The 17518-nt window shown below is 39.5% G+C and overlaps 1 protein-coding gene across 1 annotated transcript; it reads right to left on the reverse strand.

Annotated features, from left to right (window-relative positions):
* Positions 1-13579: 13579 nt before the first annotated feature.
* LOC107770206 (serine/threonine-protein kinase BRI1-like 2) lies at positions 13580-17291 on the reverse strand. Its single transcript, XM_016589484.2, has one exon. The coding sequence runs from the start codon at positions 17165-17167 to the stop codon at positions 13766-13768; it is 3402 nt and encodes a 1133-aa protein (XP_016444970.2). The 5' UTR covers positions 17168-17291; the 3' UTR covers positions 13580-13765.
* Between the last annotated feature and the right edge of the window lie 227 nt (positions 17292-17518).

Genomic DNA, 17518 nt, shown 5'->3' on the forward strand with positions numbered 1-17518 from the left:
GGAAGGGTATGGATAAACACCACATAAATGCAGGGTAGTGAGCTGGTCATTCATCGTAATATTTTCGGGCTGTTTGACACTTCTACAGTGGTCGTTTTGTATATGAAGAGATCGGGGTATGTTGGGCTGTTTTATAGTATTTTGTGGTGTATATAAGGTTGGAAAATAATGTATTCATGTTGATATTTTTGTATTCTTGCATTATTGATGTTATCTTGAATTTGGAGGAAGTAAGGATTATAGGGGAGATGTTGCCCGTTTTAATACAAAATAAGCTTATCGTTAGTTGTGCGATAGTTGTACCTTTCGTAACTTAATGATAGTATTATTATCATTGTTGTAGATTAAGGTACGAATATGCGAGTTCAACTTGGTGATTGGAAAGATTGTGACAAGGTATGTTAAGGCTAAACCTTTCCTTCATTTTGGCATGATCCTGTAACTACATTTGTTTGACAACGAGACATAAAGAGAAGTTCGTATTCATGAATTTATTCACGTTATCCTAGTCTCATAAGTTACAGTATTCTCCCTTATCGAGACTTTATATTCAATTGAGTATTGTCTTCTTCTAGTCAAGAGAGCAGAGAGTATATATATATATATTACTATAGTATTTTCACCACCATCGAGCTATAATCGGTGGGCAGGCCCCTATTGGGCAACCTCTGATCAGATGGTAAGTTATATACCGAGCCTACTGTGGCCGAGCTCCTATGAGCGAGCCAAGAATGGCCAAAACACAGAGCCTAGTATGGCCGAGCGCGTATGAGCGAGCCTACTACGACAGTGCAATTACACATACCGAGCCTTATAGGACCGGACAACTATTTTACATACTATATGGAGAGAGTTGAGTCAGTATCAGCAGGTAAGCATATTTTCAGATTATATTTGACTCCCAGTTACATTCAATTATTATATTATCAAGTCAGTTTCAGCTTTCAGTTATTCTGTTGCCTTACATACTTAGTACGTTATTTTGTACTGATGTCCCTTTGCTGGGGACGCTGCATTTCATGCCTGCAGGTCCTGATAGACAGCTGGATAGACTTTCCCAGTAGACAGAGCCAAATATCAGCTTGGTTGGTAAGCTCCACTTTCCCGGAGTTACCAGGTCTAGACCTTGGAGTCCGTTTTATATATACAGGTTTGATGGGTAGGTCGAGGCCCTGTCCCGGCCATGATACAGTTCAACTATCTCTAGAGGCTTGTAGACAAGTCTTGTATAGTTTGTATATTAGTAGATGTTCATGATAGCCTCGTCAGCCTACACAACACAGCTTTTGGGTATGTTTTTTTGGGTATGTTTACCCCTTAGATGAGACATGTGATATTTTCAGATGATTCAGAATATGGCCTCATCGGCCTAGGTTGAGGGTTACCTCTCTAGAGTTCACTGTTACAGAGTGGTACACTCTGGCCGAGTATGGTACCGGGTGCGGGCCATATCTCTTTAGGTTTGGGGCATGACAGAAACTTTAGTAGTCCCTCCCACTCGACAACTGTTGGATATACAGGATAATTAATGTCTCTATGCAATTTTTCATTCTATAATAAATCCCAATATTGATCCTTCATTTCTTACAGGTAGTTAAGATCATACAATGCATGATGAACGGCTAGTGCCTTTTCCTTCTCTAAAATCTCCTTCATCAAATACCGAATCACTTCTCGTTTATCTTTGTGTGTGTTTGTTTGTAATATTGCAGACATTGCCTGTGGTACAACTAGCCCATGCCAATGGCATATTACTTCATAATCATACCTTTTTTAGTAAAGGGGAACCCATTGTAGTATTTCACCCCAAATTCACATACATTCATGCTTTGTAGAATATGATTCTCCCTCAATAATGTGCCCTGCAACTTTGAGATCGGTATGTATGTTGATAGGCTTATTTTCCTAGGGACCTAGAACAACATACCACTTGTCATCCACCAAATCAATATAGCAATCTAGCATGTTTTTTCAAGGTAGGGATCGATTGTGTTATGACGTGTTCCATGTTGATCTGTTGAACTACCTTTACCTTTTTTGCCTCTTCTTAAATCACTTATTAAATGTTAGTATCATTTATGAAATGGATATTGTAATGGTTTTTGAAAACTAGAATGTTGGTTCAACTTAAAGAGAAATAAACTATACGAACTTGTACGTTAAACATAGCGCATCAACAATATGCGTAATATGTATTGTCATGTCGACCTGAAAAAGCTGCACGGACTTGTACCGTAAAGAATCATTAGCACGCGAAACATAACACATCAATGATATGCATTATGTGTATTTTCATGTAGACCTGAAAAAGCTGTCGACCTGAAAAAGTTGCACAGACTTGTACCGAACGAAGAAAACAACTTTCCATAAATTTTTCAAGTTCGAGCATTACGACATGTCTGGGCGCAATGACGTACCAAGGTGTTATTGTGGCAAACGTGCGATTTTGAATCCATGTTGGTCAAATTGCAATCTAGGTCGCAAACATTGGATGTGTAAACAAGTTATAAGTTATTATTATTGAAAGTTATGTTGGTTAATAGACTACTTATAACATGTTAATTAATAGTCTTTTGTTGTCATCCGCATTTGTAGGAAGAAAATCAATGTGGTTTTGAAGAATGGTATGATGAACCCATTAACCAAGAGTATTACAAATCATGTTTGCTAAAAATTTAGAATCTGACCGGTGAGTACGAACTTCAGATCTTGAAACTCCAAGAACAACTTGCAGCATTGAATGAGAAACTGAAAGAGGCAGAAGAAGAAAATAATCGGATGGAAGAAAAATTTCAGTGGTTGAAGAAGAGAATAATAGGTGATAGTGACTAAACAAACACATGGATGCATTAAGTGTAGTTTTTTATTTTTATGTTGTACGTGTCATATATTATGTGTATTCTTTAACGAATTTAAATTTATGTTAATCTGTATTATTTTTGTGTGTTCTAGTTTTAAATTAATAAATAACCCGAAAAATAAAAACACAAGCGCTTATTATGTAAAACATCAATAATTTTACTATTAGATATTTAATGTCATATATACAACTCAAAATACATATCAATGAGTCCCACAACATGTATGCTTTAAAGCGTTGGCTGGCCTGAGGCGCATACCATCCCACCCGACTACTCTATCGGGATCATCCCCATCACGTCACCTCTTTATTTGAGGATGCGCTGCAGCATGATCCTCAGAAGGCTAGCAGGCTCAGTAGAAGCGGTCCTTGGTCCATCTGTAACCTACAAAATAATAAGATATTTTAGTATATGAAATATAGAATACTAACGTACGTGTTAGGAAAAATATTTAATGGTCAAACCATGATCTCAGCGGGCTCCTGAATAAGATCATCCGTCTCCGTCAAGCGAGTATCACACAATGTGGCATACATGATGGATGATGAAGAAATCTTTAAACAAAATAAATAATTTAGATATTACTGACTAATCTATAAGGTAAAAACAAATTGAAGTAAGAGTAATACAAACAAACCTAAGCCTGAGTAGGCACACAATGCTTTGTGGGAACTCCGAGGTGCACTGGAGTAGATGAAGGTTGTGACGTCTCGACCTGATGTGATGTCTCCATATCTGTGCCTGAAAGATCCTCAGCAACCCTCGATGAAGAGCCATAACTCAGTCATCGACCACTATGCACCTCTCATATCAGATGATCCTCAGCAACCCTCAATGGCTCTGGACGACCAGGAAAATACTGATCCCAATCATATTGCATAATGGCGATGCTCGCGATCAAAATTGGAGCTGACAGGGTCAATTGCGAAGTCCATGGTGACAACTGAAGGCTGAATGATGGCATATCATGACGAGCATCGTGTGGCTCAGGGTTGTCACCCCAGTTGATCATCTCCAATATCCTCCACGGGTGCCTCAACGCCCCTTTGCTGGGGACCCCGTCCTCGCCGACCACCACGACCATGTGGGCCACCTCTTCCTCTCTTGCGATGCCTGCAACGTCTACCACGAGCTAGGTCCATGTGTGGCCCATGATGGTACTCATCAGGCGGCACATACGTAGCCTCATAACCTAATCGCGCATTCTCTCGTGCAGCTCTCAATGTGTAAGCAGCAAGATTAGCAACCCGACGACCAAACTCGTGCACAACTGCAGCTCCGTCGCCTTCATGTTGTAGCATCTCCAGTCCCAACTAGTAGAAACATTGTAAGCCAATAGCCTGCATAGAATATAACATATTAATTAAGGGAGGATGTTAAAGTAATGTAACATGATAAGTAAGTATATCAAATAACATACCAGTGCCTCATGCCTCCCAGCATATGGAATGTACCGACCACCATCGCGATTAACAGGATTCCCGATTAGAAGGCAAGTACATGGCGATACCAAACCATGTACTCATGCTCCCCGTCAACACGGTCATGTGGAGGGTATGGCAGAATCAAGTCATTATCTCTGATCCCAATTCTCTATTTGGGCCTCTAGCCAGGCCAAGTATGTCTGGTCGACCTTGCAGTGATCATCCCGCTCGTAATGTGTAAAATGCCAATTGGGCAGAATAGGTATAAGCTAGAGTCAACCAAACTGTCGAAGGACTTGCTCTGTGGCATGATGCTTGATTATATTTAGACATATAAGTGGGATTGAAGACATCTACATAGCTGGACTGCGGGAGCAATAATCTGGCAATCTAGCGATGTGCTCGTCACTATATGGCCTCCATATGAACTATTTATTAAACACAAGAATCGTGAGTAAACTCAAGATAGATCAAGCATTATCAACCAAACATAGTCATATATTTACCTGAGTGTCTTCAAGTAAATCCAACAGATCCATGTAATAAGGGATATGATGTCGATCCTCAACCTCGCGGGAGCGGCCTCGCCTATCTACCCACCTCCTAGCAAGTGATAGAAACGGTAGAGGTGGTGCATATGGAGCTATCGGTGGGAGAGGTAGCTGGATCTGCATGAACCTCTCCCAGGCCCAAACCTAATATTGATTGTGGATATAAAATTTAAGTCATTTTGTACTATCTCTATTATAATCATGAAAAGAATTGATAATATTATCACCCGCAGCAGTGGAATAAAACCGGTGACATCTTTCATGATGCCCATGGACGACCGGCTTAGATGCCTATAAAGGTAGGCTAGAACAGATCCACCCCCAGTTGTAAGTAGGTAACTCATCTAGCCGCTCTAGATAATGCAAAAATCGCAAGCTAACTAGGTTTCCCAAAGTGTTCGGGAATAGAATACCACCAAATATCATCAGCAGCAATAGCCTTATTTGCCGCTCGATAGCCTCTACCGACGAATCATCAGTAATCTCTGCGTGTAGCGTCACCAGATGCTATCTAACGGACGACAATTGCAATAGACTAGCACTACTCATAGCAGTCGGCTTCGCAGGCTGGAAACCGGTGAGCCTTTGCAACATATGTAGATAGTTCTCTCTCGTATAATCCCTAAGAGCCTGCGGGTAGCTGACAGCCATACCATCAACTGGCAACTCGAATAGAACCTCCATGTCTTCTAGCGTGCTGGTAGCCTCGCCGATAGGTAGATGAAATGTGTGAGTCTCCGGTCGCCACCGCTCTATCATAGCCGTGATCAAGGGCCATTCGAACTACAACCGGTCGATCTCCATAATCTGGTAAAACTCCGTTCTCTCAAAGCTTGTAACTGTACGGGGATGAAGTAGGTGGTCCATAATAGTGTTTTAAAAGGCGTTTTTGGGGCGAGCCCTAGGGCGAGACGCACCAAAAATGCCCTGAGGCGATGGTGTGGGGCGAAAGTCTCAAGAGGCATACACCCAGCAATTTGGGGCATACGCACGAGCATTTGATGTGCATTTTTGTAGTGAGGCGTAAGCCCTACAGACTTTTTGAAATTAAAACAAAATTTGTTGAATAAGTCCTTCATATAATACCAAATTCTCAAAAGTCAGTTTGTAATTACTCAAAAGTTTTAAAAAGGAACTGAAATGTATTTAATTTAAAAGTCAAGACCTTTTTTATTGATTGAAGCCCTAATTTATAGTCTTTCCCAATTCTTTATCTTGTCCGCTAGTCTGCTAATATCTCCTAAAAACAACGAATATTCAATTTTTTTTTACAAATACAAAGAGAACTTCATTCTCTTTCATAGCAGCAAGTTCAAAGTTCAAATTGCAGATAGTCATCCTTTTTGTTCCTCCATGTAGAAAACTTTATTCTTTTCGACTCACGTTACTTGTGCATGTAAGTAGTGTATAATAGATTGTTTTGAATTGTGCTTGTAAGTAACGTATAATGAATTGTTTTGACTAGTTTTTGTGGGGATGGAGCACATCTATATATATTTTTCACATATTTATAGTTTTCTTCAATTTTTATGCAATTTTACCTATTTATAAATATTTATTGTAATTATAATATTTTATGAAATATTAAAAATTAAATACACATGGGGCTTACGCCCCATGCCTCGGGGATTATGTGAGGCATATGTAAAATATCTCGCCTTACGCCCACACCTTTTAAAACACTGGTCCCTAATAAACTCCCAAAGATCGTCTATACGTCTGGGGAGGAAGGTCTAGGATAACAACTGTGCATCCCAGATGTGTGAAGACCTATGGCCACCCTAGGGCAACAGTAGCTTTCGAACAGCAGGTCCAGGATACACAGGGGGAGGATCTATGACGATGTCTGTAAATTGAATAATATTAATTCATGTATTTTTCTCTTTAATCGTTTAACATCTTTAAATATATTGCGATATTTTTTATATTAATATTTAATCGATAAATATTCTACATTATTAATTATGATGATAAATAAAATAATTATTTATATGTCAGTTTCTTCAATTTGTTTACTAAAATTCGGTAGGGTTATGTCTGAACTGTCATCGTTTTTTCAAATGTTATTGGGTTATAAGAAAATTAATAACTAATCACGATATTTTTAATAATTATTCATATAAAAATACTAAAAACTTAATACTAAATAATATTCAATTTATTTCATTCGTAACAATTTGTTTGTTAACGTTTATATTTTACATATAAATTCGGCATCGTCTCTTTTATACTGTCAACTAAATATTTTATGATCCGTATCTAATATTTGATTGTTATCTAATAATACATTTAATAAATACTTAATAATTGATTAACATTTGATCCATAATTGAGTATTGTAACCGGGTTAGTTAATAAGGGCACGTAGTTTTTGTTCTACACTAAAGAATCCTAAAGAGCACTAAAGTCATACTACTCTAAATGGCCATAAACAACATCAACTAACATAAATTAAAATTTATCATCAGTTCTACTAGACTAAACGGCACTACATAATAATAAAAGGCACAACATAACACTAAAGGGTACTAAACAACAATAAAGTCACATATTATTATATGTACAATACTAAAGTAGAAACTAATAACACTAATTATTCAATAAAAAGAACAATATACATTTTTTTATAATTTGTTGCACATAAATAAACTAATCCGGATATAAAATAAAAAAATAAATATATCAAAAAACGATTACAAAAAGCATACAACACAGTAAAAATAACTAATTAGTCAATTATATACATGAGTTATACTACAAAAGTGATTCGGAATACCTCTTTTTAGAGTTTTTTGAATTGGGAAAGAATGGAGATTTGACCACCGAAATGGGCAATAAAAGAGCTCCACTACACGACAACGCTTTGGATTGGGTGTTAGCTCGCTAAACTAATGATGTGACACTATTTTTGGGGGATGCATGGGCTCCAATGGAGCTTTAAGCTTTAAAAATGGAGGGGTGCCATTTTTGGGCTTCTGTCCCGAAGAAGAAGACTGGCCATTTTTTAATATAGGTATAGCGCATATATTTTATGCGCTATACCTAAATGTCTTTTTAACTTCAGGTATAGCGCATCTAATATATGCGTTATAGTTGTACTTTGACCGTCTTTTAAAAAGCAGGTATAGCGCATGTATTTCATGCACTATACCTTAACGGACAAACGTGCAACGTGCCGTTAAGGTATAACGCATGTAATTCATGCACTATACATAAAATGATCAGCAGTTATTTTTTTACCTATTTTTGTTCTTTGAGTCCAAAAAAATAATACTTTGGTTCCAGACTCCGTCTAAGGGGTAGTTTGGGACGTGACATATGGAGTAATTGTTTGGGCTTTAATTTTGCCAACATAGCACCAGATAGGGGTGTATATAGGTCATGTTGGTTCGAATTTTTCAATTATCAAACCAAACCAATGGTGTCGGGTTTTTTAATTTATAAACCAAATCAAACCAACAAAGTCGGGTTTTTCGATCTCGGTTTTTCGGATTTTTTTGGATTTTCGGGTTTTTTTTCCGATAAAGTCTTCATAGCATAAAATATATAACTTGCGCTCCAAATATTTCTTAAATCCTAATAAAATACAACTATATAATATATTTTCTAAGAAACTAACACAATAATATGAGATAAGTCATAGCATTATACTAAAACATTCAATAACAAAAAATATTACATAAAACAAATATTGCTAATTAATAAGCCATAATAAAAATTAACATAATCTAAAAATACTATATAGGTCATGCAAAAATAAGTATAACTAATAAGTACTAATATTAATTACATAACTAAGCACTAAAGAAAAAGATAAACTAAGTTATGTATTTTCATTATAAACCAATGTAAAACTAAAATAATTATCCAACACTATCGTCATTCTTAGTATTGAACTGAATTTCTTTTGTTAGCATTAGTATTGATTTGAACTTTGTTTGAGTTAATACATTTATGGGCTTTAAAATTTATTTACCATTCAAGAATGTTAAGTCTAAACTTGAAATAATACGTTAAAAGATAAAACTGTGAAAAAGTTTAATAAATATTTATATGTATAAAATATTTTTTAAAATTATATAAATATACTATCGGGTTGGTTTGGTTTCGGTTTAACTTTTTTTAGTTAAAACCAAACCAAACCAATTATGGTCGGGTTTTATTTTCCAATACCAAACCAAACCATATCGGGTTTTTTTTCCGGTTTGACTCGGATTATCGGTTTTGTTTGTACACCCCTAGCACCAGAGTCTTGATATCCCTTTTTATAACAAAGCCCAAAAATCTTAGGCAATTCTGTTCTAACATGTCCAAAAACTCAGAGTCATATGTTTTATGTACAAATCTTGTTTGGAGTCTTATGTTTGTGATTTATAGTACAACAACAACAACAACAACAACCTAGTATAATCCCACTAGTGGGGTCTGGGGAGGGTAGTGTGTACGCAGACCTTACCCCTACCCTGGGGTAGAGAGGATATTTTCGATAGACACTCGGCTCCCTCCCTCCAAGAAATCCCCCCTTGCTCTTGGGGTGACTCGAACTCACAACCACTTGGTCGGAACTCACCACTCGACTCATCGGCATATCACCACATTCAATAGAAACCCAGACTTTCGAAAGAAACTGGAGTCACCCATTTCTTTCTTCGACCAGTAGTATCAGGTTCTCGATCTCTGGTGGCATATGAACATCAATCTCTGCTTTGACGTGATCTTCGCACTAACATCCAAAATGCACTCACCATCTCAATTGCTTGCCTTGACATCATGTCATGGAATAGTATGGCATAGTATGACATCAGAATCTGTAGGATGAGTTTAGTGAATTCCTTCACGTACTCACTTATGAAAGTTATTTGCCTGAGATCTCTCAACCTCCTACGTGCCTCATTGACAATGTTTTGGGGGTAGAACTGGTGCTTCAGTTCGAACTTGAACTGTTCCCAGCTCTTGATAGAGCAAGTTCCCTTCTCCATGTCGGATTTCTTCCTCCTCCACCACAGCATAGCGGTGTCGGCAAGATACATCGTTGCTTCCCGAATCTTGGCAGCTTCATCAACGATGCTGAGGTGCTCAAAGTAGTCTTCCATCTTCTAGATGAAGTTCTCTAGATCTTGAGCATTTCGTTCGCCCCTAAACTTCTTCGGTTTTGGGCCCTCGATTTTGGTTTCACGTACTGTTACATATCCAGTGCCACCAGCTAGCTTTGCTTCCTGCAGTTGTTGCTTTAGGGCTTCAACTTCCCCGTGCAAAGATGATACAACCTCGGCCAGTTTAAGCTCAAGGTTGGTCAATCCATCCCTATGCTCTTTGAACACTTGATCTAACGTCTCTATGATGTCTCCTAGCTCTTCTAGGGCAGTAGAATCAAGTGAGCAGAAGTTGTGTTCAACAACTTCAATACGCCGGTTTAACGCAGCTAAACCAGCCTCGGTGAGATCCATTCTCACGTCTAAATGATTTGGGGCAGAAGCCTCACAATCTTCACCACGGCCAACCTGTTGTGGGGGTAGCACAAAAGCTGGAACCTCACTTGTTACGGCTATGGCGGGATCTCGCACTTTGCTTATCCCTCTCTTCTTTGGTTTCGGTCTCCTTGTTGGTGACTCGTCTCTCCCACGAATGTTGTCTAAGGTAACATTATCTCCATCAGTTTCCATGGTAATAACCTTTTTCTCTGATACCACTTGTCACGGGCCGACTTTCTTACGCTCGTCAGCGGCACCGAATAGCCCGTGCGGCGCCTGTAGTTCCCCTCACTGCAGGCTAGTCTTTCCTTTTCCCAAGTTTTCCAAGCACGATCTTGTGCCTATGGTGAAGCTTGCCTAGAAGGCCTGCTTCAATTGTGCCGCCCGTATGATGTTTAGGCTCTTGGCCTCGATTAGTTGTTGTGCTTCTCTTCTTAGGATCATAATCCATGCGCGCCCTGGGGTTGGCTAAGGACATGTCTTGTCCCTCGCCTGACACTGAGCATCGCTCTCGCGTGCACAGTCCAATCCTCAAGCTTGACACTCACCTCGTGCATCCGTACCCAACTTGTGCTTCGCCCGAGTAAAGCAACCTTTAGTCCTTGGCCATTGTCATGTGCGTCTTTCGTGGCATGCCCATACATAGCCCTCGCGACACACTTCTATCTCGTATAGTGTAGTGTCACCCCACAACTACACGTTTAGCCAACGGACCCTTGCTCCCATAGATGAACCCAAGCTAAGCTCACAAGTCGACACATGAAACCCCTAAGATAGGTGCTTCAAGTATCCAATCGGCACGGAGGTCTCGATCCATCATTTCGGTAGTCCGCGGGGCATACTCGTCCCACATGTCGAGCCTCTAGCGCCCGTTTGGTGCCCAACACTAGTCCGAAGGCGTCACGCCGTCCATAGAGATCTCTAACTCATATGGATACCTAAGACACTCCTTTGAGTCGTTAAGGCAGGCCCTTGAGGTTCCCCCTCAAGGTAGCTCGTTTGGTACGGCTTGGTAGCAGCACGTACGGGGGAGGCAGGTTGAGCTTCAACACCTATACCCTCCTTATATATGCTTAAAATTAAAAAGCCCAAGTTTCTTGAGTGGGCAGGTCTACGTCAGAGAATCAGAAGGACCTTTTCTCACCGGTTTCGAATAAAGTTACAACCCCAAAATACGGGTTGTGACATTTTCCCACACTCATTTTGTCATCATCCCCGATGACACATCAAGGCCTACGACATCCCGGAGTCTGCCCCCTCAGATATGTACTTCGTGGCTCCCTTAATCTTGTGGGTCGGACTTCGTCAAAGTCTTGCTCAAAATGGAGTCGTGCCCCTTGCACTTCTCCCCATGTATCTTCCAAGCGTGCCTCTATACTTTACCTCCTTTCGGTGTTCACTTGGAAAGTGCCTCCGCACTTGCACCCTCTGATGTCTAACTTTGTGGTAACTTATACTAGTCAACCACACTATGACCCTCATAGCCTTCATATCCGTATGAAGCTCTTCCATCAAAGGTAAGCACACCAGCGTGCTCTTTGGCGCAGCTCCCATAGCACTATCGCTCCCGTAGCCTTTTCACGCCCTCTGGCATAGCTCTCGTAGCTCAGTCACTACTGTAGCCTTTTCCTTGGCCTCATTACCTTTGAAGACTTGTTTGCTTCCGAATTCACAATTTCGCCCTCATTGCCTCTGCATAGGTGGATCCTCCCACATTCAATGTGGAGGATACTTCTTAGTGCACTCGTCCCACTTGGCATTCGGCCAGCTCTTGGGACGTACTCTTGGTGAGTACTACATTCTCAAAGTCATAGCATCGCCACATTCACGAACAAAGTTCTTTGTTTTCCATCTGTCACTTCCTCAGCAAGTACCCAATGTTCCTGGTAGTACGTCTGTACTTGCCCTATAGTCAGGAACTCTCTTGGTTCTACTAGCACGGCTTCCCGGTCCGGTGTGCTTCGCACTTGGCCCCATCTCAGTGGTCCCCGATCATTCGGCGTACCCCTTTCCAGAATGACACCTTCCAACTTGGAAATCCGCCCAATTCTGAAGCTTTGCTATTTCCTTCGAATCTGTTCCCTCACCTTGGCATTTCAGCACTAGGCCTCCCCTTGGCAATGGTTTGGCTCCTCTCAATGCCCTCAGGCAGTCCACAAGTCTATCCCACAGGAAAGACACTCAAGTGATGCGTTGCACACATCCTTGGCAAGATCTCCGCTGCGATCATGCCCAAAATTTATAGTCTACGGCTCCCACTCTTTGCAATATGGTTGCTCGACCTAGCAAACGTGGCATTTTCTTGACCACCCGACTCATCGGCATATCACCACATTCAATAGAAACCTAGACTTTTGAAAGAAACTGGAGTCACCCATTTCTTTCTTCGACTAGTAGTATCGGGTTCTCGATCTCTGGTGGCATATGAACATCAATCTCTGCTTTGACGTGATTTCCGCACTGATATCCAAAATGCACTCGCCATCTCAACTGCTTGCCTTACGTCATGTCATGGCATAGTATGACATCGGAATCAGAAGATCAAGAAGATGTCATAATGCACCAAAACTTAGACGATTTAACTATTTACTCTGAATTATATCAAACGCGATAATATAAAAAAAAAAGTTCTCAATTTGTTCAAAGAATTTACCTTGTTACCAAACTATCTTGCTTGTAAAACTTAGTAGAAGTGCCGGTCTAGAAATGAGTTTCCTTTTCTCTTTAATTTCACAGGGCCACTTGAATAGATTGTAAGATTGTAATACCATTTCTTTTCATTTTCTATTTAAATATGCTCTTCTTTCCCATCTGCTTTTAAATTTGCAGCTTCCTCTTTTTAGCAATATGAGTATAATATACTCATATTGATGAAGCGAAATAGGAGCGACGTGGTCTAAAAGTGGCCCCACATTTGTTGCCGTTATCAAGGGATATTTTTAGCAATAGAAATAATGGAAAGTGGCCCCACATCTGTTGGGTTTATCAAGGGATATTTTTAGCAATAGAAATAATGGTGGATTTTTTTTTGTGACTAAAAGGTGAAGGTAATTTTAAACTATTTATCAAATTTAGATACTTCTTCATCCGAATTTAGATAAATGCTCACTTTTCTTTGAGTTAATATTGAGTGTTAGAAACAATTGTAAATACATTTAACTTAATTTCCCTTTTTTTCTATAGTTGATTTTACTTATTTTATGATTAGAGATATAGTTAATTTATTGTCACTTAGTACATCATCAAATGTTATCAATATCCACACAAGACTCTGATACATGAAATAATTAATATTGCAAAAAGCAAGAGAAGTTGCTCACTAGGTACAAATGCATCTGAATACATGCACAAAGAAAAGAAAAAAGAATCTTACATTCTTTAGTTTTTTCTTCACTACTAATCCTGAGAAAAAAACTTCTTTCTGTTCTTTTTTTCCTTTTTGTTTTGTGGTTTGCTCTTTAACCACTGTTGCTTGAACTACTTCCAGCAATAAGCTCTCTCAACATAGCCACAACTTGTAACATATTAGGCCTTTTTGATGGAAAGTCATCTACACATTGCATTGTTATTTCCAAATACCTAACCATTTCTTTCACCTCTACTACTTCTGCTTCATCATTCCCTTTAGTACTCACTGATAACAATTCTTGATCAATTACTTCCATTGATTTCCCTTCTCTTACTTTCATTTTAGTCCATCCTACCAAGTTAGTGTCACCAAAATCTTCTTTATCTGTTGGCCTTTTACCTGTTAAGAGTTCAAGTAGCACGACGCCAAACGAGTAAACATCCCCCTTTGCTGTACACCTGAAACTTTGATAGTACTCAGGTGGCACATATCCTGGTGTTCCTGCTAGTGTACTCACACTTAGGTGTGTGTCTAGCGCGCTTATGAGCCGTGCCATCCCAAAATCCGAGACCCTGGCATCCATTTCGTTATCCAAAAGCACGTTGCTTGACTTCATGTCGCGGTGTATGATGTGTGGGATGCAATTGTGATGAAGGAAACATAGTCCTTTGGCTGCTCCTCTTGCTATCTTTTTCCTCTCTTCCCATGTTAGGATTCTCCTATCGCGCGTTCTTGTCTTCCCATGGAGCATTTCTTCAAGACTTCCATATTCCATGAACTCATAGACCAAAAGTCTCTCCTCACCAACTTTGCAATATCCCAAGAGGGGTACAAGGTTCTTGTGCTTGATCTTTCCTAGTGTCTCCATTTCGGCCATGAACTCTCGGTCGCCTTGGCAACTTAGCCTGATGAGTTTTTTGATTGCAACACTTGATCCATCCTTCAATGTTGCCTTGAACACTTCTCCAAATCCTCCTGAGCCAATTAGACTTGCAGCTGAGAATCCATTCGTTGCCTCGATCAGCTGTGAGAATTTGAGCTTCCTAAGTTGTCTTTGGAAAGTGGCCACATTGATGCTCAATGGCTCTCTCTCTTTGTCAATCTTCCATGTTGAGGCTGCATAATTAGTACTCAAACTACTAAGCATTTTCACCCCCTCTGCCTCTCTTCGCCTTGCACGCATAGCAATCGCCCAAACTATCAAAATACAAATGGAGGCAATGGAAATGAGAATTCCAAGAACAATGCTATTAGCCCAAGATGCAGCTGAACTTCTTTTTCCGGTCCTTCCTCCATCTCCATTTGTGGTAGGTGGATCGGTATATTGGCATTCGGGCAATGGAACCCCACAGAGTCCTGGATTGTTTGCATATTGGCTTGCAGGAAGTGTACTGAGCTGACCCCTTGATGGAATTTCACCTGTCAATTCATTGTTGGAAAGGTCAATTTGCACCAAAAAGGAAAGACGTGAAAATGAATCAGGAATATGACCCTGCAATCTGTTATGTGATGCATCAAACACTCCCAAATTCTTTAGCCCTCCAAGTGATGAAGGAATCTCCCCCGATAAATGGTTGTGTGATATAACAAGAACTTGCAAAGCTATCATGTCTCCAAATTCATCAGGAATTTTGCCACGAAGCTCGTTGTAAGAAAGATCAAGGTACTCGATAGTCTGATATCGAGTAAAAGCACTAAGAACGGGACCAGAATACAACCGAGTGAAATCACAACTCTTTAGCGAAGGAACCTGTAAAAGCCTTTCAGGATGAATTCCATAGAACTCGAGCAATCCTCCAACGCCTCTGCACGAATTTCCCACATTTCGGACAAACACCAAAGTGTTACCTGAAAGAATTCCACTCAGTGCTTTAGCTCCTTGCTGCCTACCAAGTCGAGGTGGGATCTCGCCCGTTAACCTGTTGCTGCTTAAATCTAGCCAAACCAAACTACTGCAGTTGACTAATTCACTTGGAATCTGACCACTCAAACTGTTATTTGCTAGTTGCAAAACAGCCAATCTTGACAAATAACCAAACTCTTTAGGAATCTCACCACTTAGTCCATTGCTTGTGAGGGAAATCCACTCAAGATTACCACAGTTAAACAATTCAGCTGGAATTTTCCCACTCAAGTAGTTATTGTTCAGAATAAGATTCTTAAGATTACTGCACTTCCCTAACTCTGCCGGTATATTCCCATCCAAGCTATTATACCAAGCGATAAGCTGCTCGAGATTCTCAAGCTTTCCTAATTCTGATGGAATTGAACCATTCAAATAATTCAAACTAAAATCAATTGTCTTAAGCTGTGAACATTGAGAAAGTTGAGATGGAATTGGACCATAAAGTGAATTATCTGGTGCTCTTAGCTCCTCCAATGAGGAAGCTCCAGGGCATAAATCAGGTGGAATCATCCCATTAATCATATTGGAGCTGAAGTCAACGACGCGTAGTTTCTTGCAATATGAAAGGGAAGCAGGAAATGGTCCTGAGATTTTATTGCTACTCATTTGTAAAGTCTCTAAAGAACCTAAATTCTGAAGGATAGAATCAGGAAACGGACCGGTTAGATTATTGTTGGATAAATCAAGATTCTGAAGAGAAGAACATGAGGAGAAGGAATTTGGAATTGAACCAGTGATGTTATTATTAGAAAGCTTGAGTTCCACAAGTGAAGTGCATGAGTTTCCAAATTCAGATGGGATCCAACCAGATAAATGATTTTTGGAAAGATCCAATCTTTGTAAGCTTTTAAGCTCACCAAATGAACTTGGAATTGAACCAGAAAAGGAGTTTTCAGCCAAAACCAATTCTTGAAGTGTTGTGCAATTAGACAAAGAAGCAGGAACTGAATCAAATATTTGATTCCCTGATAAATCAAGATGCAATAAGGAATTACAAGTCTCAATCTTGATATCAGAAATTGAACCTGTGAGATTATTATAATCCATTGCTAAATACTGCAACTTATCTATATGCAACAAGAAATTCTGAGGCAAAGAACCTGTGATATTATTAAAAGAAAGACTAACATATTCAAGATTTGAACATTTTGCAAAGAAATTCTCAGGAACAAAACCTGCAAGTCCAGTAAAGGAAAGTTCTAGTTGCTTCAAACTATAAGGGAGTTGACTTAAAGAGGTGGAGGCATTTACATAGAACGAATTCGAAGACAGATTTAGAACAGTCAACATATCTAGAGATGAAAAGGGAGAAAAAGAGACCTCTCCAACAAGTTCAGATTGTTGAAGATCAAGATTTGTAACTCTTCCAAGATTATTGCAAGTAACACCATTCCATGAACATGGATTATTTTTTAGCTGCCAACCTGATAAAACTCCACCAGGGTCTTTTTGTATCATATTCTTGAATAGCAAAAGCGCTTCAGCGTCAGTTTTAATGGAGGAACTAGCACCGGCTTTTATCCCTGCAAGAACTGAGACAACAGCCATAAAAATTAATGTTATAGCAAAGTGAAGGGATTCAAATTGCTTTGAATTGGTATCCATATTGATAATTGGAGAAGATAGGAAAGAAGAGAGAGCTTAGAGAGTAAGCTTTAGTGAGTGTAGAAGATGATTGTGTTTTGAGGGAGAATGAATGTCAAAAGGAGCAGAAAAGAGAGTGCTTACTATGATGAGAAATTCTCATGGTGTAAAGCAGAAGAGCTAACTTTTGAAAAAGTAGTTGTCTTGCTTTTTTCTTTTTTTCTTTTTTTTAAAATGACGTTGTATAGCCGCTCTCAAAGTAATAGCCGGAAATTTTTGTATATATACATTGCTGGTATAAAAGGCAGCCCGTTCACTAAGCTCCCGCTATGCGCGAGATCCGAGAAAGGACCGGAGTACAATGATCTATTG

This window comes from Nicotiana tabacum, chromosome 12 (assembly GCF_000715075.1).
Source record: "Nicotiana tabacum cultivar K326 chromosome 12, ASM71507v2, whole genome shotgun sequence".
In the NCBI taxonomy this organism is placed as follows: domain Eukaryota; kingdom Viridiplantae; phylum Streptophyta; class Magnoliopsida; order Solanales; family Solanaceae; genus Nicotiana; species Nicotiana tabacum.